Below are 26560 nucleotides of genomic sequence, written 5' to 3'. Positions count from 1 at the left end.
CCCCTGTTGGGTAGATTTTCTTCACTCTTAAGGCCTTATACATATAAGTCAGTTGTGCAGTGTTGTCTCTTTAGTGCATTGAGTAGTGAAAAGGTGTGAAGCCAATCCAAGTCTACAACCAAGTTGAAGAAATATCTTCTCTCAATGACCACCTTCAGAAAGTGCTGAAAATTCTACCCAATGGGGTTGAGACAGTAATAAAAAAAACCTGTCAGAATTTGATCTCTTTGTCGTCAATTTAACAAATAAAAAAAGGTTTTTGCACCAGTTCCAATTTAAGTAACTGGTAGTTCTGGTTCCTTATTGGTCAGACCTAAGATACAAACTTACCACATTTTCATTGAGGGCATCATTGCTGGGGACAAAAAAAGTTGCTTGTATGGACAGGTCACTGAGGTAGCTGATAAACTCTTTGCCTTTTGCTGATGAATTGGAATATTTGAAAATTTCCTGCAAGAAGAAATTAGAGTGAATCAAATATACCATCAATGAATTTACCAAGGGGCTTCTGCAAGTAAGCACTTAGTGTTAAAATGGCAAAATCCATTCCCTTGATGTCTAGCTCGGGGATGGCTAAAGAAAAAAATGTGTTTATATAAATTAACAAACCTACATTTTTCAAATCACTCTTAAAAAGCAACCTACCACAAGGAAGTTGGAGAACTCAGGGAAAGACATGAGCATTTGAAGCAGGTTTCCATTGCAGGTGTAGCCATCTCCAACATAGCCAGGCTTGCAGGTACACTGCACATCTGAAGAACAACAAGTGTACAGCACAAAAGAAGATACAGTTATAGTTACAGTGTGTTACAGTTTGTCTTAACACATACAGTATATGATAATATTCTGGCAGTCCAGAATCCTTTCTATGCAGCGCATAGCAGCAGGTTCATGATAGTGGCCCCCAAAAGAAGGATATACTGTTCTTATCTTTACTGCTCCACTGGCTGCTAGGGCAAAACAATGCTAGGTGTGGGTGATCACATGTCTATCTAACACTGGTACCTAAAGTGGTCCTACCATTGAGAGACTATGTGCATTGCCATGGCCAAACTCGTTGCAAAGAATGCGAATTGCAGATGTTTTGGGGTGGGAGATTTTAGTTGCATACCTAAAACCAGCATCTAGACGACTTAATTAGCATAATATCTGTGCTGTCATCTGGGTCAAGGGTTCAGAACACTAACCAAGATTTTGGCAGTTTACATAATCTTAGTAAAGATCCTCTGGCTGTCATAGGGGGAACAGGTGAGTCTGAAGTCTTATGTAGGCTCCAGGTTGTGATTGGGAATCTATAGAAAGATCACTCCTCAATGAGGAATTGCTTTCATCTAGTGACATGACTATGGACTTGTAAAGTGCTGTGTAATATGTCGGTGCTATAAAAATCCTGAAGGATTACTAAATAATAAATCTAGATGAAGGTTACTGATAGGTTAGGTTTTAAATATAACATATATCCTGTACTATTTACCTAATAGTCATACAGGGATCTAGTATTTGTCTTAGATCCCTAGCACACATCCCGGTCATAAAGAGCATTCATTAACAGGATCACGTATTCCTAGCCAGTTATGGCATGGAGTATAGACATGTATGGAAATTACCTTTATATCTGTAACAGAAAACATCCCATCTCTCAGACATGTTAACTCGAACCCCATAGTCCACAATGCCAATAAATCCAGATCCACAGTTAGGATTGGAGTATGCTGTAGGATAACCCACTCTTGCTCCAGCCAGCCACCCCGCTGAACAGAAATGGTAGTTAGCCTGCAATAAATGTAAAAAATAAATAAATATATAATGCCCCTATTTTTAAATTGGTACATGTGGGAAAATAAAAAATAGAATGCTCTGGCCTTTACATGCATCTCTTATATATCACATTCATGCATATATAATGTAATATAATAATAATAATATAATGTAATTAGTAACATTTTCCACCTTGAAAAACATTGTAATAAAAGGTCACCTTCTGAGCGTAGGATAGTTGGTTATATGTGGCTAAAGTTGCATCTTCTTCTTTGCAAGCTTGTTCAGCTTCACTGTAGTTGTATTTGTACTGTCCTTTGGGGGAACGCAAGTGAAACACTCCAAGTTTGCTATCTGTGTGGAAATAATATAATCAGAAAATACTTGTGCTTTATACATAATGATAACTCTTGTCTGTAATGTACTGTCACATGGCACAGTGTAGAGACCCTTGCTAACCTTTTACAATTCAATGTTCTCAGTGTGTTGGAGATAGAGTAAAAACTCTTATAGGATAGCAGGGTGAGATCTAATATGTCTGCTTTGCATTGCTATGTGTTTTATGTTATGGCAGTGGTGACATGCAGGCCCCTATATTAGTGTAAGTATTAGGTGCAAAGTAGTAAGGACTGGTCCTGAGATTAGTAATGTTACCATGAAATAGAGAGCACAGGAACAAGCATAATGCATAGTAGAGAAGTGCAGTCTTATCACATAGGGCTGGGTGTTGTCAATCAATGGCAACCAGTCAATGATACATAATAACAAAACTATGGTAGTCAGTAGGACAGTGGATGTTTTGTATAGAGAGCATGGCCATCTGCATGTGAATATGACAGTGGAAGCCAATTGCAGTAATGGGAAGGTCATACAACCACTGACTGAAGTACCCCGTAAAGCAAGTTGCACCGCATATATAGCTTGTTTACCAGTGGATGTCCTCTATGTGTGACTCAGGGGGTCCCAGCTCTGATTAAAATGTATCTAAACCCATACACATAAATCTTACCAGTCCTTAGATGAGGAATTATATAAATTCACCATGGTAACAATATAACAAATGCGGTGTTGGCATGTTTTAATCCCTTAGGATCTACTGGTAATTCTGCAAATATAATGCTTCCTGTCCCTATGTGGCTACATTCATTTGTATCTAGAAGGAAACCATAGCAGCTACTTGGCTGGACCTCACACAAGTATATCTTAGTTCTGTTTCATGAGTATGGTGGGATTAGTAGTTTACAGAACCAATATAAAAGTATTTTAGTTTTAGTTTATCTTATAGTAAGTGACAAGAACATTTAATTCCTAGCAAAGAAAACAAACATTTTTTGTTTTTCCTGAAAAAGTTCTAAAAAACTAATGCAACCATCCCATCTAAGCATTGTTAAGTTGTAATATTACATTTTTGTTTTTGGGTTTAGTTTTTTTATAATTCCATTCAGTTTGCCTACTGCTTTATTTGAATATGGCATGTCTTATTTAAACTAGGAAAACACTAGCAAAAGATTGTAGCGCACATACACATATGTAAGAAACAACTGCATAGCCAACACAACATGGGAATGTAAAAGAGAAACAAATGGCAAGCATTGCACCATGAATTGTATGTAGTGTCTAAGAACACATTATAGTTGTTATGTATCTTTGTTCATGACAAGTTTATCTATTCTTTACTCACCTAGAAAGTGTAAATCAGCACATATTGCATCAGCATGACATTGTCCATTATCCTGCATACATCTGTCAATAGGCAGTTTCTTCAATTCACAGTCCACACCATCTCCAATGTACTGATCCTTACATTCACATTTGCGTTTGTCCTATGAAAACAGCAAACATGAGAATTGGAGAGGTGTGTTTTACAAATATACAGTATGTTAAAATCGAATACTTTTGTTTTATCCTGAGGTGTTGAAAAATGTTAATTTATTTTGAACAGAGAAGCTAGAGAGTATACATACAGAGAAATGTTTGCATTGCTCAATATATTGCCTCAGTCAAAGGTTCATTTGTGTTTACTAGTTATACATTAATTTGTGCAGCTGCCATTTTTGCTTTGTCTAAAAGCATCTACTAAATCTTAGTAGCTTGGTGAATAAAGCCATGTTCATAAAATGCTGTGTTCGCATAAGTGAATGAAAGATTTTCACAGTAAAATCTAATCACACTGTAGATTTATGAAGATGCAGTGATGTAATAACTAATCGGACAACTCTGCTTAATAAAATAAGTTCAGTGCATGTCCATATCTGAATGGTGACGGATTGCGAGATATTACTGTGCTCTTCAATGCCAGTGCTGGAAGAACCAGAATATTACTGGAGGAAGCTCCAATTGCAGATCATGAAACTGCCAAGATATACATATTAGACCCTTAGAATATCTATGTCATGCATTGCACAAGGCAACCTGTTGTATTTTTAGGAACAATATAAACTGCATGATCTTTGTAAATGTCTAAACTATAATAAAATGTATAGTTATAGATCAAGTCAATTCAAAAGCAGCTGGAAAAGCAAGCTGCAATCTGAGATATCTGAGCAGTGCTCTTTCTTGTCAAAAGAATCATTGAATTATATAAATTCAGCATGGTAACACTATAAAAAACGAACATATTTAGCTCCAGTGAATGAAATGTATAGATAATACCGGTCCAGTCATGGTGCAGATGGCATGTTCATGGCACCCGCCGTTAAGTCCATCAGCACAGGGGTTAATGGGTGTACAGACGGTTCCATCTCCACTCTATCCTTTCAGACAGCTGCAAGTTACTTTCACACCACTTTGTGTGCACTTAGCATTCTTGTCACAGCCACCATTATTCCCCTGACAAAGATTTATCACTAGGAAGGAAGAAAAATGTATATTATTGTCATTATGTTATCAGAACGTATGCTGGTAAATGCATTCAAGAGAGGACCTAGCATATAAAATGTTAATTCATACCTTTGTTTTGTTGGGACACAGCCGATCACTTTCAATAGGCTAATATTTAAAGTGTTTGGGGAAATACTTTAAATATTCAATGTATTCAATGTATGACACCTTTAAGATCATATCCTCCACTAAGGTGAAATGTCATGTAGTACAAAATCTCAGAAAAGAGCAATACACACACAGCAAAATAATTGACAGGTATTACCTTTACACGTTCTTCCATCACCTTCATAAAACTTCTTACATTCACAGGCATTCCCTTTCTTGCACACGGCATCATTTGAACATGGAGGTTTGCAGACAGGAGGCAAATCTATAAGTAATACAGGAAAAGGTTGGTCCGACAATGTCCAGTACTGAAACAACAGAAAATAAGCCCTAGGCCATGAGGACAACAAAAATGTCATTGTAACCTAATTTTGTTTCACAGCGTTTTCCAGTCCATCCCTTGTTACATCTGCACTCGCCTGTTCCAGTGATGCCCTCGTCACACTGCCCATTCTCTGTGCAGTCACAGCCTAGAAGATATAGATGGTGAGCATGGTTCTGTAATATTCATCATTCATCAATACATTCAATACATATCACACCTTGCACTATTCACATAGCTAATTAGTAGAAAAATAATGAGCACACAAACAGAGTGTTAACCTTAGTATTCAGGATTGTTTCTTACATCGCTGACCTCCTTCCTAAAACACTTGTTTAGCTGCCATGCTTATCTAATGACTTCATTGCCTTAAAGGTTTATGTTGCCAAAAAGGATTTTATCATTTTAGGCTGAGTTTTATAACTTTTAGGTTATAACTTCAATTAACCAATCGTGACATCATCCTGCCATATTTTCTGACTCCATTTCTGTGCACCTGTAGTTTTGTGTATCCCATTTATCTTTGGGTTTCCCAGCCGCTTTTGTTCTTTTCACCGTAAAAAAAAAAAAAAACTTCAAAGGCAGAAGTAGAAACCCTGAAAATGGTCACAGAATCTGGGCACAGTCAGGAATTTAAGTGAAGCTGTATTGTGAGTTATAAGAAGTTTTCATGTGGTTTACCTATGCACTACGATGCATATTTACCAGAAGAGGAACATGCACAGCCATCACCATAAATTTGCAGCGACTAGGCTGTCAAAAATGACCAATTAGAACAGTAATATTAGGCTGGCATGGTTTGCTTTGGTTCCATTAGAATGGCTTCTCGTTCTATACATTTGGAAATGTAAATGGTCAATTGGAATGCAAAAGCAGCTTGACGAGGTTTAGGAGCTAAAAAGCAGGTCAGAAAGATGTTATATACCTATCAATGAACACTAAGTATTATGAAATGCATGCAGAGTGCACTGGAAAGCAGACTACATTTGTCATTCAATGCAGTTCCAAAGCCAATAGACACAAACCTCAATGGTTTTGGGAGTCTTGACTGCTTTTGATCACATAACAAAGCTGTGCTGTGAAAATTCTATTTATGCTTCTTAGGCTACATTCACACATTTTAAGCAATTTTTGGAAGATTCTTTATACAGAAGTCATTGAAGATCAATGTAGTGTAAAGCATTATGCACAAATAAAAAAACTTAAACCTACGTCTACAATCTCGTCCATATCTTCCTGGCATGCATAGCTCACAAGCTGTTCCATTGAATTCAGGGCTGCATCTGCATTCTCCAGTGCCAGCGTATCCTTCATCACATGTGCCATGTTTATTACATGGAGCCTCTGGGCCCCCAGGACAAGCTGGCAGAACAAAAACATAAAAATGAATATACAGTTTGCAAAAGAGTATGTGTTTAAGGTGAAGGAAAGGTATGGAGTATTTTCATTACAGTTGTTACAATATTTTCTGTAAAGTGAGCCTATGCTTTGTCTACGCAATACAATGGTTTACTTTGACTTAGCTTTCCCCAACAGTATGTCATGACCTTTCTTTTGCTCCTTTGTTACTCCAAAAAGCCATTGGAAAGGAAGGGAGCCCGAGTAAACTACAATTTGTCAGAGTAATAACTTATACAAGGCTTTGTACTCCCATTGTGACAGTGTTGCACTGCTACCAACATTGTGCTGGATGCACTGGTCCAATCAATTTACCAGTAGGTAACTAGTTGTCTTTAAGTCCCAACAACAACAATATTCTGCCTTTCTAACCAAAGGAGATGGGAATAGGATAAATATTGTTCCATCATCCACTTATTGTCCAGAAAGAAATCTGAATGACTGAAATTTAAGTTAACACATACCTTGGCAATCTCTTCCATAGTATCCTTTGCAGCATTTGGACATCCAGAGGACCATGGAACATTCCTGACGACAGCCCTGTATACTGCGCTTAGACCTCAACTCATACTGACATTTATTTTTTTGCCCCTGTACAATGGATAATAAACAATAATTATATATACTCAGCTATTCACTTTTGCATATATATTTAATACTGTTTTTTTTTTTTAAGTATGTGGTGTAGATTATTCCAAGCAGGTCAGTGGCATATCTAGGGTGGGGACTGCAGTCTGGCCAAGGTATATGGGGCAGTGAGGTGTTCTTCATGTGTTGGCAAAGCCAGACAGGTCCCCCTCACAATATTAATATGATGCTAGGTCCTATCAAAGCCAAGGCTCATGTTGACTACAGTTCTGCCTGCACACCTGCATAGCAGTATTGTGCTGCCCTATACACACCTAAGGTAGAGGTGAAGCCTGGGAGGTGCTTCTCTGCATGTACAGCCTGGTAATTTCTTACATGGGGTAAGATGTTTTCTAGAGGAAGCATAGTAGAAGCTATTCTGGAAAATATGGAGGCACATTTTTGCCTGGGAGATGAGAGCACAGTATTTTTGTTTGGACGTGGGGTGGTTGAATTGTTGGTGGATGGGTATATTTTAATGCTTGCCAGTTTGTTGCTTTCTTATCGTCACAATTGTCTAATTTCTACCTTTGTATTATAATAAATGACCATGTATTGTCTACGTTTTATAGCAATTGACTGCTGCCTACATTTTGCTAAATTTCTGTTGTTTAGAGGACTATGTTACTATAATACATTCTTTGTTCTATCCTACAACTACCAAAGAACACCACATAAATGACCACAAGTCATGCATAGATGCCATTTAAACAGAAATATACAACAAAAATGTTATATTAACTTGGAAGGTTTCTTTTCATGCTCAGGTTTTGCAATATGTATATATATAATGTATATATATTTATAAATATATATATATATATATATATATATATATATATAAATATATATATATATATATATAACCTTCAATTATTACACTGCAATGATTAGTTGTGCATTGTATGAAACTGCTGGAAATTTCTGGTGCAATAAATCAGTTGTACATGAGCTACTCTCAATATAGACAGCAATCCTCACAATATACATCCACCACTATAAAGTGTCATGTCAGCCCTGCACCCGGGTCATTCCCCTCTAACAGCTTGGATACACTTTCATTCAGCTGCCAAGATACCTGAGCTTATGTAGCTGACAAGATTAGTGGGACACATCCTGGATGGGAAGTCAGCTCTCCAGAATACACTTTGCACACACTTGGCTGCATAAGTTATCTGTTGACAACATATCATGCACAAGACACCTAAAGTTTATGTAACTCCTAACAATTGTCTGTTAAATATATCTGTAAAAGTGTTTTGTTATATGTGTTATAACTTATAAGTCTTATGTCTTATAAGTGTAAACAAAAATCTGTTGATCCAGATAGAAATCTAGTGTGTTGACCTGCTATTAGCAGCTCTTTTTGCAAATTATATAACAACTCCCACCTATGTTATGTAGATAAAGAAAGGATAAGTATGTGTTATAAAGTCACAAAAACTTCTTATTCTAGGATGACAAAGCTGCTCCTCCATAGAGTCAGTATGGTAAGTGTTGTTATTCTAAGAAGTATCCCTAGGTGAAAAAAAATGAGAAAAGAATTGAAAAGATTTAAAAAAAATGAAAATCAATACAGCCACTATAATGACTGGTAAGGTGCAATCTATTCATTCTTTCTTAGTTTGTGGTTTAGATATACTTTAAGTGCTATTTCTTCATGTCTTTCCAAGGTCATCGTAAAATCCAGTGTAAAATGAAAATCCTGTAAAAGCTTCATCCATCCTCCAAACACTAACAGGTACTTTATGGCCTCTTACACATGAGAACTACCTGATAATTACAATTAGGAGCTTAATCTACGTACACACTTCTAATGGTTCACACCGGATAATCAACTCAGGGCCGATATCGGATGAGAATCTGAAGTGTGTACAGCGAGCGTCGTTCATCTTCCGAACGCCCGTCCTGGCCGATCCACGGAGGATGCAGGACGAACGTTCCTAATGCAAGGGAAGGGGGAGAGCGCGCAGCAGGCTGGTGCTCCGTCATTCACCCCCTCCCCACAGCATTGAGCAGAACGATGCTGTATGTACAAACTCGTTGATGCATTGTGCAATATTAGTCCTTAGAAAGGATTGTGAAAGATCCTTTCCAATGACTATTATTGCACGTGTGTATGCTGCTTTAGTGCTGCAAGGATTGTTGGGCTGCTCATTACTGGCTCCTCTAAACAATGGTGCACTGCAATGAATGATCATACTTGTTGGCAACTGCGCATACTTGATGCTACACAAAGCAATGAGTCTGATTTATGAAAGCTCTCCAAAACTGGATAAGATAGACCATCACAGGAAAACCTGGGTGATCCAGCAAATCTGAAATGGATCTGATCCACAGTTGAAAACATTTGCCACCTACATTTTCCACCAGTAAATCATAGTCTAGAAATCCAAAGTTTTGGAAAACTTTAATACATCAGGTCCAATGTGTGTTCGATTTTTTTGGTTGGTATGGTGGGTATAAACAAGTCTTAAACTTGACTTTGAAATTGATTAAACATTGAGTTACATTAAATAAACCAAAAATATTTGTTTCTCACCCTGGCATCTCTGACCACGTGATACTTCAAGTATTGTGTCAGTTTATCTTTGTTTTGATTATTGTACAGGAAATCCCTTTGCTCCTGGGATAGGTCTCTTATGTCCTGGTGATCATTAAAAATAATGGACTGAAAGTAAGGGAATGGCCAGAATCCTGAGCCATCACCAGAACAGAAATGAAGGGGAATGTTCCATTGGGGAGACTTGTTTTAGTGACAATGGTCTAATAGAACATTTCCTGTAAGTTCCTTTCTCTGTAAAGGTCAGGGACCTACATTTACTGTTGCTTTTACTTATTTTTAAATAAAAAAATTGCATTATCCAGATTCTTATTCTAAGCAGACCAGTTAATTCACAACTTACAACAAGTCTACAGCAACCCTTTCTCAGTGCTTACATATGTTGTTGTAGATCTCTGCTGCATTTTCTTAGGTACAAGAACTTTATCAATCAGGTGAACCACACCATTAGTTAGGACAATCATCTCTTCCCCTGATACAAATTTGGCATCTCCATTTAGGACTAAAGTATTCTAAAAGACAAAAAAGGAATGTTCAGAGCAAAACCATACCAATCGCCTACACAAAAACATTTATTACTTAGCAAATCAGCAAATTAAATGAAATAGCAAAGCAATATAATCAGTTTTGCTTAACAAAGGTCATGGATGCAATATATGTGGATATACTTTTAACAATGCAGGAAAAGTGAAAACATATTATTTAAAAAGAAACTTTCTTTTCCAGTTTTACAACAAGTGGTCGTAGAGAGTAAAGCCAAGCTGAAAAATACAATATACATTCTGTCTTTCCATAGATTCCAGAGTATACCATCGTTTCCTAAAATGAATCATATGGGAACATGTCTAAGGCATGCTGGATCACCCAGGTTCTCCTATGATAGACTATCTTCTCCAATCTTGGAGAGCTTTAATAAATCAGGTCAAATATATTTGCAAAAATCATTATAATCTAAATTAAAACATTATCAGCTATATAATATAAAAAAGTGTATATTGAATACTGGTATTATTGTGTAATACTGGTAATTATTGACACACTATGAAGCATGCTTCTGAACTATATCAGAACTATAGGTTGATCCGTTCAGCCCTGACCCGGTTCATCACCTGTGAATTTGTTACGGTCATCGTTTCACCCTGAAGAGAAGTGAATGAGGTCATTGCTGAGAGGTCTTCTTTAGTGAGCTGGGTACAGGCCACAATGTGATGCAAGAGAACCTGCTCCATCATCCCTTTATTAGTCCACTCAGTTGTCTGCACAGTAAACAAAACAACACAATCATATAAATACCACCACAGACAGGTGAAATAATTTGCAGATACATCACTGGAAATGTCATTTCAGATTACCCGTGAATCAGCCTTCAACGCCTCATTGGTAGGAACAAACACAGTGAAAGGACCTGATGTTGAAAGTTCATTAAGAACATTTGCCTGCAGGAGATAAATGACAACATGTTTACATAACAGCTACATATGTAAAACACTCACACATATATCTTCTGTTTGACTAGGAGGAGGCTTGGCTTTACTCGTGAAGTAATAGGATATATTTTAGGTTCACCTATGCATGGTCTCGGCTATAAATGTCCATGTCAGGAGAAGATGGACCTGATTTGTTTAAGATCTCCCAGACTAGAGAAGATCATGGGAGAATTGGGGTGATCAAGCAAACCTGGAATGGATCTGGTCCAGGATTGAAAACATTTGCCAACTAATAACAAATAATATATTTCAGGTTTGCTGGATCAACTAAGTTCTCCCATGATAAACTATATTCTCCAGTCTGTATTAAATCAGACCCATTGTGTGCAAAAACATATTGTGATCTGCATGCCTTTAACTGAACCTTGAAATTTGCCTTCTTATTCACTGCTAAGTGTCAGGAACAACCTTTACACTATACAATCTTGCAGTCATAATTTAAAGTATATAAACTTTTTGGGGGAAGAGTGGGGAATGGTTAAATCTGTTTTTTATATGTAATAGTTGTCATTTTTTTTACTAGATTAGATTTTTATCTGAATTGAGAAACATAAAATTGAACAAAATAAAAACTTAGATTTCAGTTATAATTAAAAATAGGTTAAACATTGATCAGGCAAGGCTGTTCCTAGTTTTTATAAATGACAGCTATTCATAACTTGTATGAATTTGTACCTTATGGAGTGGTAAAGCTAGAAGTGGTAGTAATTCAATCAATTTCTGATCAGAAAGCTGTTTATTATTAAGTGTTGCAAGGTGGTAAAACTATCAGTACCTAACTAATTTTGGATCAGGGAAACATCTATTTTTACAAAAACTAATGTCCCTAGCTAAAGCTAAAACCAAACATAAAATAATAGGATTAAACCCTCACCACTATATCCAAAAGTAAATAAATATTTGGGCTTTAGAAAGACATTTTTACTTCAATACCTGCAGTAAATAGAAAAAGTTTGATGTATTGGTGTTTTTCCGTAGTTCCTAAAATGAAAACAGATAAATTAGTGTAAAAAATGTCAGATTATATTTTAACATCCTTTTTAGAATATAAAATCTACTCAAAAGCTTTTTAATGTACAACGCTGCATAATGTGTTGGCGCTATATAAATATTGTTTTATAATATTATTAATATTGTCAATATTTTTGCTTTTACATTTTGCTGGGGGATCCAATGATCTGTACTCTGTAGATCCAATGGCCATGTGTTCATGCATCAATGTTTAAAAGATATTTTATTTGGTTGATATAATTATATATATTGATACTGATATATTGCTATAATATATGCTGCTGGTGTGAACACTACATACCTCATAGATGTTTCCTTTGCATATTATTCCATCTCCAATGTAACTGGGCTTGCATGCACAAGTTCTTTCTGCTGGACCAGTATGGTTACATGTGGCATACTCACTACAACCACCATTTTTCTTTAAAACATAAATTTAAAATATTTAGTATAGAATACATAGAAAAAATAAAGTGCATTACCTGTATATACTGAAATTAAGTTGTAAGACTGTTCATCATTCAAATAGCAGTTGTTAAATAAACACTATGGTTTCTGGAGAGCAACAACCAAAACATAATTGTGGTTTATATGCATATATGACTGTTTTTTTACATTATATTTGAAAATAAGGCTCATATCTCAATAAGGATAAAGAAACTAATCAAAAACATACTTACAGTTAAACATGGATTTTTGGGCTTGCATGTTTTACCATCTCCGCTATATCCTTGTAAGCAGTTACAAACAGACTAAAAGAGAAATATTAATTTAAAGACTGCAGAAAAGTACCAATGGCATGTCATAAAATTAACAAAAGGATATCAGAAAAACAAATCAGTGCCTATTGATGTACTGAAGGAGATTAGAAATGTATTGTTCTTTAAAAATATATCTTCCTAATATAAAATTAGCATTACTGTTTCTCTTTATCATTTGGGAACTGATGCAGGTGCACTTAATACATGTTAAGGCATCAACTTCGTGCTTTGTAGTTAACAATATCTGGAAAGAATGTGTTTACCTACCTGATTAGGACCAGTTTTGGTACATTCAGCGTTTTGATCACATCCACCATTATTTTGCACGCATGGATCAATCTCTAGGATGACATAAGATAACAGCAGTTTTTAGGACAGTAATAATATTGATTGTTCTGTCTACAGTAATTGTAACCAGGTTAATGTCTGACCCCTAGAATTTCCCTCCTAAACCATCTAAAACCTGAAATGAAGGAGATACTGAAAATTAAAACAAAGTTTATTATTGATAATATTTTGTTTTTATGAATTTTAATATTTTGATTTTTGTTTTTATGTTAATAATATGGTATACCAAACTTATAATAATGTGCAAGTCATAGTGAAAATCAATTTGAAGTGAACTATGCAATAATTACTCAAAATATAAACCCCAAAAATAAATACTGAAAAATACTATTGGGCTAACTAAACTTGAACTAAAGAAGTGCAGAGATGATTGGGTTTATATTTACTTTCCTAATATCCTTTACTACAAAAAGAAAAAGTTTTCAGTGGCAGCTGTTTTTTTTCAGTAAGGCATTTATGTGTTACCAATATTAATGTATTGATAATGTAATGTTACTGCTAACTTAATCTAGGGAAGGTATATGAATGCTATTGATGCAGGCCTGGTTCCGATTTTGCTCTGAAGTCTGGGTATATTAAAATAGCACCTAAAACCCATCTTTTCAAACTTGCCTACCTGTCTTCTTCTGTCTCTTAAACCCTTACTACTTACCCACCATTCTATTCCTCCCTACAGTGTGGTACCTCCCCCATCTCTTAGCTCTTTTGGGCAGGGTCCTTTCCTCCTCCTTTGTCATTGTCTGTTTTCTTCTGTGATTTGCAACCCCTATTTAATGTACAATGTTGTGTAATATGTTGGTGCTATATAAATACTGTTTATTATTATTATTATTATTATTAATAATAATACATACCAAGACACACTATGCCATCTCCTGTGTAGCCCTGCTTACAGACGCAGTTCCTGTTTCCTGGGGTTGTCTTTCTACAGTCAGCATTTGCTGAACATCCACCATTACTAGTTGCACAGGCATCAATAGCTAAAATAGAAACACAATTTTTTTTGTTATGTTGTTGCTGTTTTGCTGTAATCACATGAGAAAAGACAGCAATAGATGTCTGATGTCTACTTGTGTTTGATGTCTGCTTGTGTTGATATAGAAAATATTTCTGGTAATTATATTTTTTACTGGAAATTATAATCTGCCTCTGGCTGTGTATTCCAAATTACATGCAGCTGTTTCAGGCTTGTCGACTATCATGAGTGTAGTGTGTACACAAAACTGATTAAAGAAGAAGTTCAGGTCAGATTCAGAATATAATCAGAATATACCTTCCACTTAGAACATAGACAGTAGGTAAAAAGTTTCTTAGCAATCCCCATGCAGGATTTAAACTGACCTGTACACACGGTGCCATTTCCTTGAAATCCAGAGGCACACTGGCAATAAGCAGTACCATCTGCTTTCTCAAGGCAGCTGGCAAAACAAAAAAGTCAGAGTGACCTTTTATACCAGACTGACTGTCATCATAGCCATCTAACATTATAAAAGGGTAACTTAACATAGTTATTTAACACAAACATTTTCTTGGCTTGCTAAAAATAGCACTTAAAAAGTAACATTTTTTTTAATTAGTATATCATTTGCAGTTTTTGCTGTATTATGTGTTGCTAAGGTTTCATTTATTGTATATCTCTAGCTAAAGATGTTCCTTTTATTTTGAATAGAATGGGGGGAAGTTAAGAACCATTGTTGGGTTTTACAAAAGGCTCCATAAGAAAGACTTTCCTTCACTTTATGTTCTTGCAACAAGTTTTTACAAATTTCCAAAGAAAACCCTATTCAAAAGAAAAGAAAACCTTTTATTAAGTCTCTGCTAGTAGAACTTTCTCAAAGCAGGTCATAGCAATGCAGCCTGGGATGTAATGCCAGCATGGCTAAAGGGCAAGAATACGCAGCTGATTTACAGTAAGGTCACACTTACACCAAGAAGGATTAAACTTACTAAAGACCAGCAGCTGAAACAGAAAATGTTTCCCAAAACCGGAACTGATACTTAGAAGGCGTTGGTGATAGGTCAGTAACCTTTCTTAGTTCTCCTCATCCACCTGAGGTTTGTGCCATGAATATACATTTTCAGAATAAATTCATACTTTCCATCATCAAGTGATAAATGAGAAGGACTAAACAACTGCCTACACTTTGCAGATGTTTCCTTTAAACAATAATCTTTTATAGACATTTTCAGACCTATACATTTTATTGATGGTTAGGGTTTTTGTAAGAGGAAAAAACATACTTTGCGCTGGTATGGCAGGCTTTATTGCACTTATCCTCGGTAATTGCTAAAAAGAAAAAAAACACGTTGGAAATATTTTCATAAAACACATCACATATATGTACAATACAAGATTAGTTAGCAGCATGACACCTATACATGGAATAAATAGTGATACATGTATGCATATTTGTTCCGTCAATGCTTTCTTTCTTTAGTGACTTCGGATAGTTGACAGAAACATTGGTAAGAGTAGAACACCACAACTGTTACCTGTCTAAATTACAAGTGAAAAGTGCCATTGTACAAATCTGTTTTCGGAAACATATGGGTGATTAACACAAGCTTTTGAGTTCTCTCTGTTCCTCTAAGGACTTCACAATTAAAGCTCTATATGAAATAGATGCAATAAGGCAAGTATTTGTATTGGAGGCGAACTTTGAACACAATAAAACAAGAACAAAGTCTATCCTTAGTATAGATCAGTTGCATGGAATCTATTGAACTAAGATATTAGAGAGATGACACTGGCTTGAGGGACTTTTATTTTTTGTTTTTTTTCACTAAAGGTTTTAAATGAACAAAATATGCAAGAACAACCATTGTCAAACAGGGTTCCTCTATGCCCCTATGCCTATGCTATTCTGGAGCCAGTGCTGCTTGGTTTACCCAGCTACATAATCATGTTCTTTAGTTGTCAATAAGGGTTTTATCTAGCTACCACCATAGCAGGCATTCTTTCAATTGTTCATCATTAAGAGGCTTTATTCTCTCACTGACACCAATAAATTGGTTTTAGCAGAGATTCCCTGAGACCTGAAAATTATTTCAAGTGTTCTTCAAGAGTAAAAAGGTTGGGAAAGACTGCTTTTGAGATTGTGTAAAAAAATTTTGCATGCTGGTTAGAACAAGGTCCTGGTTTTCATCCCAGATAAATGAACAATATTAATTTTGAATAAAACACATGTGCATTTAATTTCTTATTCATACCACAGTACAAAGCATTTAAACATTCAAGTTTTATCGAGCAGAAGATAAGGGACTGCCATATGTAAACTTACCTATGTCACATTTTACTCCCCTCCAGCCAACATTGCACTCACAGCTGCCATCGCCAGTTATCCCTTCACTGCATTTTCCATTGACACAGGAACATACTGAACACAAAAAATGAATACTAATATTACTAATATCCAATTTCATCATTATTATCATTAGTTGTAACACATTCATTATTATTAAGCTCAAATGATTATTCTTTCAGAAAGAAAAGTAACTGATGAATAAATAAACATATGTCCCTGTGCTAGGTGTAGCACCTAACCTAGAACCATGTAATGATTCCACTTAGATTTTGCTTGTGGCAGTGGATTACTATGGCTCCTTAAAATATAACTCCTGAAATTAAAGAATATAAGAGATTTTAGTGGTTGGTTTAGTTTTTTGTTGAAGTTCTGCATCAAACTGCCTTCTGTGCATCCCATATGGCTGTATCTTGTGTTGGCATATATATAAGTCAGTTTACACTTGCAATGTCACATTATATATGACCTTAAGTTATAAAAGTACCTTGGTCACATCGTGGGCCATATTTCCCTATTACACAGCTTTCACAAGCAGTTCCAACGAAGCCTTGCTCACACTGACATACTCCAGTGCCATTAAAACCATCAAGGCAGATTCCATTTCCAAAGCACGGTTTTCCAGATTTGCCTGGACAAGACAGGCATTGTTGGCCATAGAATCCTGAACAGCACTCCTTGGTCTGCAGGTAATGGAATAATACAGTTAGTAAAAATTTTTTTAAATAGAAATTTAAAATCATGTGTCACAGTCAACTTCGGACGAACAAGTATTTATTTATTTGTTCTTGTAATTACTTCCTGCTGGGCTGGTCTTAGGAAGCTAATATAATACTAAGCTCAGGAACAAGGTCTGCTTATTCAAGGTGTTCCCTTTCCATTTCCTTAAAACTTTCTGTGAAAGTACAGAAAAACAAAATAAATGGCAACAATTTACTTACTTTTCCCTGGTTTATCCCCATAGATTTCTTGTCTAAGCACCTAGATTTTGTCCCTGTCCTAGTATGTGACTGAATAGTGAAAGAAGAAGCAATGGACTGATGTCACTGCTTTCTCTTTCTATTAGTTTGTCACCTGTCAAAGCATGACCACTGCAGCACAAATTTTTCCCACTATGGGATCTGCTGTACAAAGGCTCCAAAAGTGCTAATACTAAGTCCAATTCAAATACCTATACTGCTTACATTTAAAAACATTTTTAACAATGTATTAATTAAAACAAAGCTGAATTTCATAGTTTATGTCTGCCTGTTAAGTTCAATTTTAAATGATGTGAATGATAAAATTAAACACACCTTGTCTTCCTAAATGTTTGGGGGTGGAAATTTCCTACAGGCAACACATTTGGCCTGATTTTTGTTACAGTTCTCCAAGACTGGAAAAGATAGACTATCATGGGAGAACCGGGGTGTCCAGCAAACCTGGAATCCTTGACCAGAACCATTTCAGGGTTGTTGGATCACGGAGGTTCTCCCATGATAGTCTATCTTCTCCAGTCCCGTAGGGTTTTAATAAATTAGGCCCATTGTGTAATGTCAAAAATGTATCCTTCAGTTCATATATAGTTCTCTAAAAAGTAAATCTTTATTAGTGTCTTGCAGAAAAATGACCGACTTAAAAATATTATTAAAGCATACTCACAATTGCAGTTTTAACACAGAAGATCTGACATCCAATAAATAAGAATTTCTTTCTCAAGGTGTACTTTGAGTAAAAACAGGCTTTTTTTGCTCCAAGCTGCAAAACAATGGAACCGAGTTAAGGACTTTACAAGCCATGGTAACTAACACCAGACTTATTTGCTGTCTAGTAAATGCCATTCATTAAGTATTCTTGGAGCTGGGTAAAATATTCTACAGTTTTTTTTATTAATTTAATTGCTTGGTTCATAAATTATTCATTTACTAGCCTTTCTGAAATAGACTTATAACCATAGTATTTTTATTAGGGTTCTATATATAAAACAGGAAATCTGACATTCTCTCAAACATTCCCTGGTGGGAATCAATCGCTGCCATTAAAACACATGGAGCTGGAAGATTCCCCCTTTTATAAAAAGACTACCTTTTATAAAAAGGAACTGTGCCATCTGTGAATCATACAGAATTTTGACAAGATGAAAACACTACATTGGCATTATATGCACTTACCATTGGGGTTGAATTTCCATCACATATTGATGATAAAGATGCACAGTCCCCACATTTGCTCTGAAATAAAAATACTTTAGGTCAACTATCAGATTTAAATGGTTAATGGTGGTAGGCAAGGAAATCGGTTTATATTTTTAGATCACAGTCAGAAGCCACTTCTCATCAGTAATAAACAGTGTGAGTTCCAGTCACTGCAACCATTGTGTATATTCATTAATGTTATTAATACCATGAACAGAGACTGCAAGAGAGAGATGAAAGTCCACCAGGATTAAAGGCACGCATGCTCTCATATAGTTATATAAACAATTGCAAGTGACAACATACTCATTTGTTCTACATCTAATTATAACCAACAGACAGAAAACTGTGCCTGGAATATGTCACGAGAAGCAGGTAGGTGAATATTTGTGAAGAACGCTTTGGAAAGAAATACAAATATGTCCGCTGTACTGGCAATTCACAGCAGATCCAAACCCTGTAAAAAATCCATTACTAGAGTAAAAAGCTATCATTTAAAGTAACATTTTAGAATGTTAAAAATGCTGACAGTGAGCTTTTCTTAAGATAAAAGAAACTCTATAAATCTATCTTCTATCAATGATGATTGATAGAAGATAGATTATCGTGTACAGTGTGTAGCATATCAAACGGTATGATTCTGTATAAGTTAAAGTGCTTACCAGGGAAACGGCTGTATCATTAATATCACATCTGTTCTTCTGGATTTCCAAGACCTTCCCTATCCCATGAATAACTCCCTTGTCAGTTGCTGCATTAGTGTAGTTTAATGGAGCATCATTCACTGTAAGCTGGAGGAAAGAAAGAAAGCTCACTGGTATTACCTTTATACAGAAAAGAGCTTTACAAACACACTGCCGCTTACACTGTAATTTTATTCCAAGGAAAGTTTCACAACAAGTTTTGTATACTATTTAGGACTTATTAAAGATTACCCATTGTTGTATCTTTAGAATGTATCCTGCAAAATCCTTAGGGAAAGATACGACTGCCACTTAAAGCTTAGTTCAGATGGACAGTGAGGATGTGGTGCAATTACCTGTTAATCATGCCAGATGAGCTGCTACATATAGCGTCTCACCTGTGGCTGCCCTTTAGAAAAAAATGGGGGTCAGAGTAGGCAGTTTAGTACTGCCCTGTGTAAATATTCAACTTCTTTGTTAAGGTGCCAACTGATGGGAGCTGCCCAGGAACACCTGTTCCCTCCATTTCTATGGAGGAATAAGAAATCCCAGGTACAATGGGCAGATCTTGTGTAATATGCCAAGCTCAGATTAAAGGATCTCAATAGGACACACTTAACACTGTAATTTAGGTATATTTGTACATAGTTGCTCATCCGGCTCGATGAGCCCTAATATCAGTGGATGGGTGACAAGGGCGTCTCTAACATTTATATATAACTGTTCCTACAAAAGCATTAAAATCTGACCACCGGCATAAAGATAGTTATTTTCAAATAAAGCAGCCCTTGGCTGGACAGTGAGCACACCGATGGGTTCTTCTTCGTGCCATAGTACTTTCTCCTCTCAATATGTTCCTTGTTAGTTTGTGAGCACAACTGGCAGAACCCCATAAAAACCATCAGCCAAGGGAACCACTCCCAACTGTCTATAACAATAGGCAGAGCCATTGTTTGCAAAATATCTGCAAAATCTGCAAAAGCCCTAACAATCAGCAATCAAAAAATAAACTCTTCTCCTTTTTAAAAAAATACTCCAAGTGGAGTGGAACTTTATCAGGAAAAAAACAGGAATTCATGATGAATATTCAATCAGCAGATCAATCAAAAATTATTTCCTATTGCCCTAGTCTTAATTAGATTTTCATCAGATTTAATGTTCAGAATTCAACTTTAAAATGTGCTTGTACTGGGCATTGCCACTAATCTTAGCTAACAGCTGGACTTAGCACCATCCAGCATCTGCACCAGTAATTGTCACAGAACTATTTTACACATACACAGTAGGCAAGATTATGAACAAATATTCATCCTTGCTATCACGTCAGGCTTCTATATTTCTCCATTCTATGGATTAAAAAATTGGTTTTGTATACACTTTAGGTTCACTACAATACACAACTGATGTCAGATATAATACATTTCTGGATTAGTACATTTCTAAGCCATTACCTCTCCATTACGCATAAAAAAGCCAACTTGGAATGAATAACCCAGCAAGGTTTCCCGATGCATACCTTCATGCATGTCATTCTTCATCAACTGCTGGCCCAGTATGATATGATATCGCATGGTGTCTTCATCCTGAATACCATCAAGCAAAAACTGGAACAATTTTAAACACATTCATTGCTATTTATTGTACATGGCTTATGGCTCTAAAAGGTCAAACACCAATATTATTACAAGTATCATTTTTAATATTTTTTCTTTACAGAAAACTAATTTCACATTCATGTAAACCATTCAAATTGAGTGATTTTCTCTGTTATCTTTACTGCTCCACTCTATCCCTCTTGCATAGAATTTTTATGGTTTACAAAATCCTTGATTCTGTATCACAATTTTATGTAAGTGGAATGTAAAGTATTTCAAGATTTAATAAGAGGACGTGCATAATAAAGTTATAACTTAACATAATCTTATCGTGTTTTTGTTTCTAAATGTAGTTTGCCATTATGTATTTTTTGATGAATTTTTCTTCCCGCTTTTTCAGTACTATATAGTGGTTCTACTTCTCCTTATTGTTTTCTACAAAGTCTTTTATTAAGTTGATTAGCCCATATTCTATCTGAACAGCTATAACTTCACTAAATGCTCCCAAATCTTCAAATCATTAGGTTTATTTCAATTAGCCCAAGTATGGAAAAGCAATGAAATAAAATGTCTTAATAAAAACAACTTTAAAATGTGCTAATTAATCCTTTATTACACTTTTACCTAACAAAAATATTTTCATTTAGAATTTAGCATTTCTCTTCTATCATGTTATTAAATGAATTTATAAATGACAAACCAGAGTTTTGAGGCTTTTGCTGCGAATGTAAGCGTTAATTGCATCATTATGTGGGGCAAATACTGTGTACGTCTCTGATTCTTCAATAACTTTAGCAAGTTTATATTCCTGAAAATCAAAATAAACAATTGCAGTTGTATTAGTGATCATATAATTGTACCACTGAAGAGAAAGATAGAGTATTACATTTACAGATGTGCTAAAATCTAATCGGTGCCAATTGTCAATACCTCTATGTAGTGCGGTATAGTGAGGTATGGAAAACAATTTCTAAACAAAAATTGTCCCAATATGGGAGGCAAATGTTGAAGGTTAAGATGCAGCAGTTGTACTGCATTTGAAGAAAAATAGAGATTCTTTTCAGGACAATGAGGTGCATATTTTGAACAGAGAGGACAACTGGTTTACAAGAGAGATAAAAAGGCCATTTACATCAAAATTGTAACAACCGCAGATGAACAGAAGCATTTGACTCCATTTGTCTTCCACCTATATTGCTGTTTTAATATCTCTACTCCAGCCATTTGACCACAATATAAACCTTCATCAATGTAAATTGAAGTTTTAACACCTGTCCAGAATTGCTGACACTAAGGATGGCATTATGTTAAGGGAACAGGTTGGTTCATCAACTTTCACACCTCCCGGTCTCAGACAAACAATATCTGCATTGTCACATTCCGTGATGATTGGAAATTGGTCTTTGTGCTCTGTGTATATAAATGCTGGGGTATTTCTGCCACTAATGGAACTGTTGAAGCAGCTTGGAGAGCTGCGAAACGTTTTTAACATTATAAGGGCGAGTCCAGTTGAATGTGACTAACTACTACACATACAATGGCCTGGATAAGTGGGAAATTCCACAGAAAACGCTTTTATGATTCTTTCCAGTTGTCTAGAATGTATGCATGAAGCCAATCAAGTTTTTAATTATGACTTACAATGATGTATCCACGGAAGATTGAATAATCTGGCAACTGCTCAAGTCTGGTCATAAAGTCCGGCAATATACCAGCAAGGAGTGGCTCTGGGGTCAGCACCTGCACAATTCAGGAATACCAGGTCACATTTCCAATAACATAACTAAATACAACAAACATTGTATACTCTTTATGTATACCTGCAGTTTGCAGTTTTAAGCAGAACTCCAGTACAAAGAATTGGGTAACGTATGTAGGTATGTTTTTGTTGTTGTCTTTATCCACATCTGAGAGATTTACCCTGTCCTAGAGAAACCCCTTGTAAGGAGTTGTGGGTGGTGTATTTTGGGCCTCCATTAAAACACTAGCCTTATGCTGATGAACATCAACAAATCAGACTGATTCAGGCCAAATCTAAAACCCCTTTGATTACTTATTTCTTTATATAAATAGAACATAGTAGTGTTCACTATAAAATGGTAAATTTGTCAGTCAATAGCATAGGGGCCTATGAGATATCAGTGGCAGTTCCAGACAATAACATAGCATTAGGAAGTTCATCACTGTACTTCTGCAGCTAAAATTACCATACCATTCTGCTACTGTCAAATTACAACACAGATTTACCTTGTCAATAACATGCACAACTCCATTCACAGCTGCTATATCCCCAGCAACAAGGTTAGCACCAGCAACTCGGACAACCTGAAATTGTAAAAAGGACATGGTATTCAGTTCCTTAAACCACTTTTATAGAATACATGGACTCTGCCCTCTGCATATACTGCTTTATATTTAAAATGTATGTAAACTGAAAATCTATTATTTGTGTGCATCGTAGATTGCTGTATACAGTTTTCCTGGGAACAGCTTTTAAATTAGATTAGGCTATCTATCAGATGGGCAGCCCTATTACAAATTGAGGAAGCTTGCATGGCACCCTGGCAATGCTGCTGCTAATTGCTAGGTAGTGGCTTGGCTTTGTCAGCAACAAACAGAAAGTGCTATCAGGATCTCTTGGATATCATCTGTACACAAAGCTCTCCGAGGCTGGAGAGGATACACTTTCATCAGTGAAGCTGGGTGATCCAGTAAACCTAGAATGGATCTGGTCCAGGCTTCAAAACATTTGCTATCACATAGCAAATTACCTTGAAGAAATCCATTCCAGGTTTGCTGGATCACTTAACTTAACTGATAAAAGTGTATCCTCTTCAGCCTTGGAGAGCTTTAATACATCAGGACCAGTAAGTCAAATCCATGATAAGAAAGGACATTCTTACACATATAAAAAGCTGTCAGTCATTGCCTGCTCTGAACATTTTCCTGACATGTTGACCTTGACAATCTGTACAGGATTAGGCGTAGTGACAGATTTATTATGTATTTTTGTGTAACAAGCAGGTCTAGATTGATAGAAAGGGCACACAGCCTGAGATCCAGGCCAACATAATTTAAGATGGTGATCAGATTGCCCTTCATTTTATAATCCTGTCACTTTCGTGTTTTATGTTCTTTTTTTTACAATAAACCAACAGCATTTAATGCGATGCAGAAGACACACAGAAGTTCTGCTATCTAACACCGTAGCACAGAAACAATCAATTTTAGGGACCCTAACCTGAAATTTTGTGGCACCAGAAGGACACATCCATCATTATTGTCAGGAACATTTTGTAACTAGTTATATGTGTCACAAAACAAACAATATTTCAGTATTTTCATTAAATGGGTTGGAGTTTTTTTCTCTTATCAGTTTATAGAATTAACTATGTATGATGTCCATACCATTTGCCATTTTCAGCCATATCGCATCCATTTTCAACCAACTTTTAATTGCGTAAATCACCAAAGGGATCAAGGCAATCTACTGTCATTGGTTTCAATTGTTTTATTGTACAAGAAAATGTCTGCAATGATTTGTTTAGTAACTTCTGCAATCAGTTAAAAAGTTAAAAAGCCAGAAAGTGGTACAAATTGCCTGATGTTAGCCCTATGCATGGGCAACATAAGACTTCATAGCCTTATGTATCTGTATAAGAAACTTTATATACTGTGGGGTGGTATTAAACATCCAATAATACGAAATTGTGTGAATACGGCTTTAATAACCGTGATTTCCTTTTTTATTTTACCTTTTAATTTTAAAATTCAAATAGAAGTTTTGCAAATAATTCTGCCAAAAGTATAGTGTTTGTATAACAATATGATTGAAATCTACTCTTTGATTTGCGCTCTGAACAATGTACCAAACAAGAGATGACTACGCTCTGGAAATCATGGGAGGACTTAGTAAATCACCTTGAGAGTCACCAACATTGTATTACATTTCTTAATCTTAGAGAATTTTGGTATTATAAGAAATATTTTATATTTGCTACAAATAGACATTTTATTGCAAGTCTTCTCACAGTTTCCATAAACATTGTGAATGTTCTTGGCTTGCAGCTGATAGAACTGCTTGGAGACCTGTAACATTCCTGGACTTTTCATACAATGTACAATGAGTAATACAATAAATATGATTTTTTTTATAAACATAGCAAATGACAAATGCATTTGTGATTTTGTCTGACATAAATAAAATATTTGTAACACTGGGCCATAAAAAGTAATGTAAAATATATCACAATATAATTTCCATCATACATATTTTATGATTTTACTTATCTGTTATGTTTTTTACTTCTGGCGTTTTGTAACTTACCCCATTATCCTTAGAAAGTTTGAGAAAATTATTTTTAAGAGATGTGGCTAACATGTCAGACGAAGATAGGTTCTGTATGTCATCAGATCTAAAGACGCCTGATAATATATGATACCTAGGAGGATGAAAACATACTGTTAGTTCCGTATAGGGCTTATGGAAGAAGTCACAGTGAGGAATTATATTGGCAAGAGCATCTGGCACCCTGAAGTTATTTCAGTGAATTCCACTTTTTTCTAAATACGGGGCTGCTGCATAAAATGGTATTATGATTTTACAGGGAATTCTGACTGGCAGCAATGGCATTAATTGATGGGAAGTAGATTTGATTTAAAGACAAACAACACCACAGCCAAGATATCAGAATTGTGGACTTACTTTAGTAAGAGTGGCATTTTCTCTTTCTTCATCCAGTATGATCTGTCTTGCTCACTCATACTTTCAAATGCTTTTCGTGAAGGGACAAACACAGTCACATTGGAAGATGGAGAAATCAAAGTTTTTATAGCTGGTTCCTGTAAAAGAAAAAATAGTTACATTGGGGTGGCATGCGGACACTTACATTTACACAATGGGCCTGATTTATTAAAGCTCTCCAAGGCTAGAGAGAATACACTTTCTTCAGTTAAGCTGGGTGATCCAGCAAGCCTGGAATTGATCTGGTCCAGGATTCAAATAATTTGCTGGCAAATTACTTTGAAGAAATCCTTTCCAGGTTTGCTGGATCACCCAGCTTCACTGATGAAAGTGTATCCTCTCCAGCCTTGGAGAGCTTTAATAAATCAGGCCCATTGTCTCTAATAACATTTTAGGATGTTTCTACAATAATAAAGGACAGGTAAATGTGTGGATGTTTTTTATGTGGAAGAAGAAAAACAGTAAACGGTATATGGTTCACTGTTTATGTATAGTTGTCAAAGTGCATTTATGTTACTTTTACTCAACCATTTAATGGTTTAACTGGAGTTCAGCTTCGAGGTCCAGATCCTTTAGATATTTAATTTTGAATATTTATGCCTAAAGTTAAATGAAAAGAACATTCATTGGTTTATGTATTCATCTTAAAAAATATTTGTGCCTTTCCCTACTTATACAATTCTGAATTTGTCTAACGTTAATCAAGCATCTATTACTTACCTCAATCCACTTATGAAACTCAGAGGCTTCTGGAAGTGATGCAATCACCTAGAAATATAATGAAATGTATATTATACAT

The 26560-nt window shown here is 35.7% G+C and overlaps 1 protein-coding gene across 1 annotated transcript in view; it reads right to left on the bottom strand.

The window, feature by feature from the left end:
• Window positions 1–26560, bottom strand: part of STAB2 (stabilin 2) — a 67431-nt gene that overhangs the window by 7706 nt on the left and 33165 nt on the right. The window contains 33 exon segments of the mRNA XM_072399009.1: window positions 331–450; window positions 646–752; window positions 1608–1773; window positions 1979–2112; window positions 3440–3581; window positions 4411–4604; window positions 4904–5011; window positions 5112–5216; window positions 6281–6430; window positions 6931–7096; window positions 9636–9740; window positions 10034–10168; window positions 10766–10912; window positions 11009–11092; window positions 12077–12124; window positions 12456–12575; window positions 12835–12906; window positions 13183–13256; window positions 14118–14243; window positions 14605–14681; window positions 15505–15550; window positions 16545–16640; window positions 17053–17248; window positions 18207–18302; window positions 18716–18775; window positions 19402–19530; window positions 20874–21005; window positions 21718–21825; window positions 22659–22757; window positions 23265–23342; window positions 25345–25459; window positions 25723–25859; window positions 26482–26529. Coding sequence (XP_072255110.1) covers window positions 331–450; window positions 646–752; window positions 1608–1773; window positions 1979–2112; window positions 3440–3581; window positions 4411–4604; window positions 4904–5011; window positions 5112–5216; window positions 6281–6430; window positions 6931–7096; window positions 9636–9740; window positions 10034–10168; window positions 10766–10912; window positions 11009–11092; window positions 12077–12124; window positions 12456–12575; window positions 12835–12906; window positions 13183–13256; window positions 14118–14243; window positions 14605–14681; window positions 15505–15550; window positions 16545–16640; window positions 17053–17248; window positions 18207–18302; window positions 18716–18775; window positions 19402–19530; window positions 20874–21005; window positions 21718–21825; window positions 22659–22757; window positions 23265–23342; window positions 25345–25459; window positions 25723–25859; window positions 26482–26529 — 3720 coding nt within the window.

Source organism: Pyxicephalus adspersus, chromosome 2, assembly GCF_032062135.1.
Source record: "Pyxicephalus adspersus chromosome 2, UCB_Pads_2.0, whole genome shotgun sequence".
Taxonomy (NCBI): domain Eukaryota; kingdom Metazoa; phylum Chordata; class Amphibia; order Anura; family Pyxicephalidae; genus Pyxicephalus; species Pyxicephalus adspersus.
The sequence above is the reverse complement of the archived record's forward strand: the minus strand, read 5'-3'. Positions and strand labels throughout refer to the sequence as shown.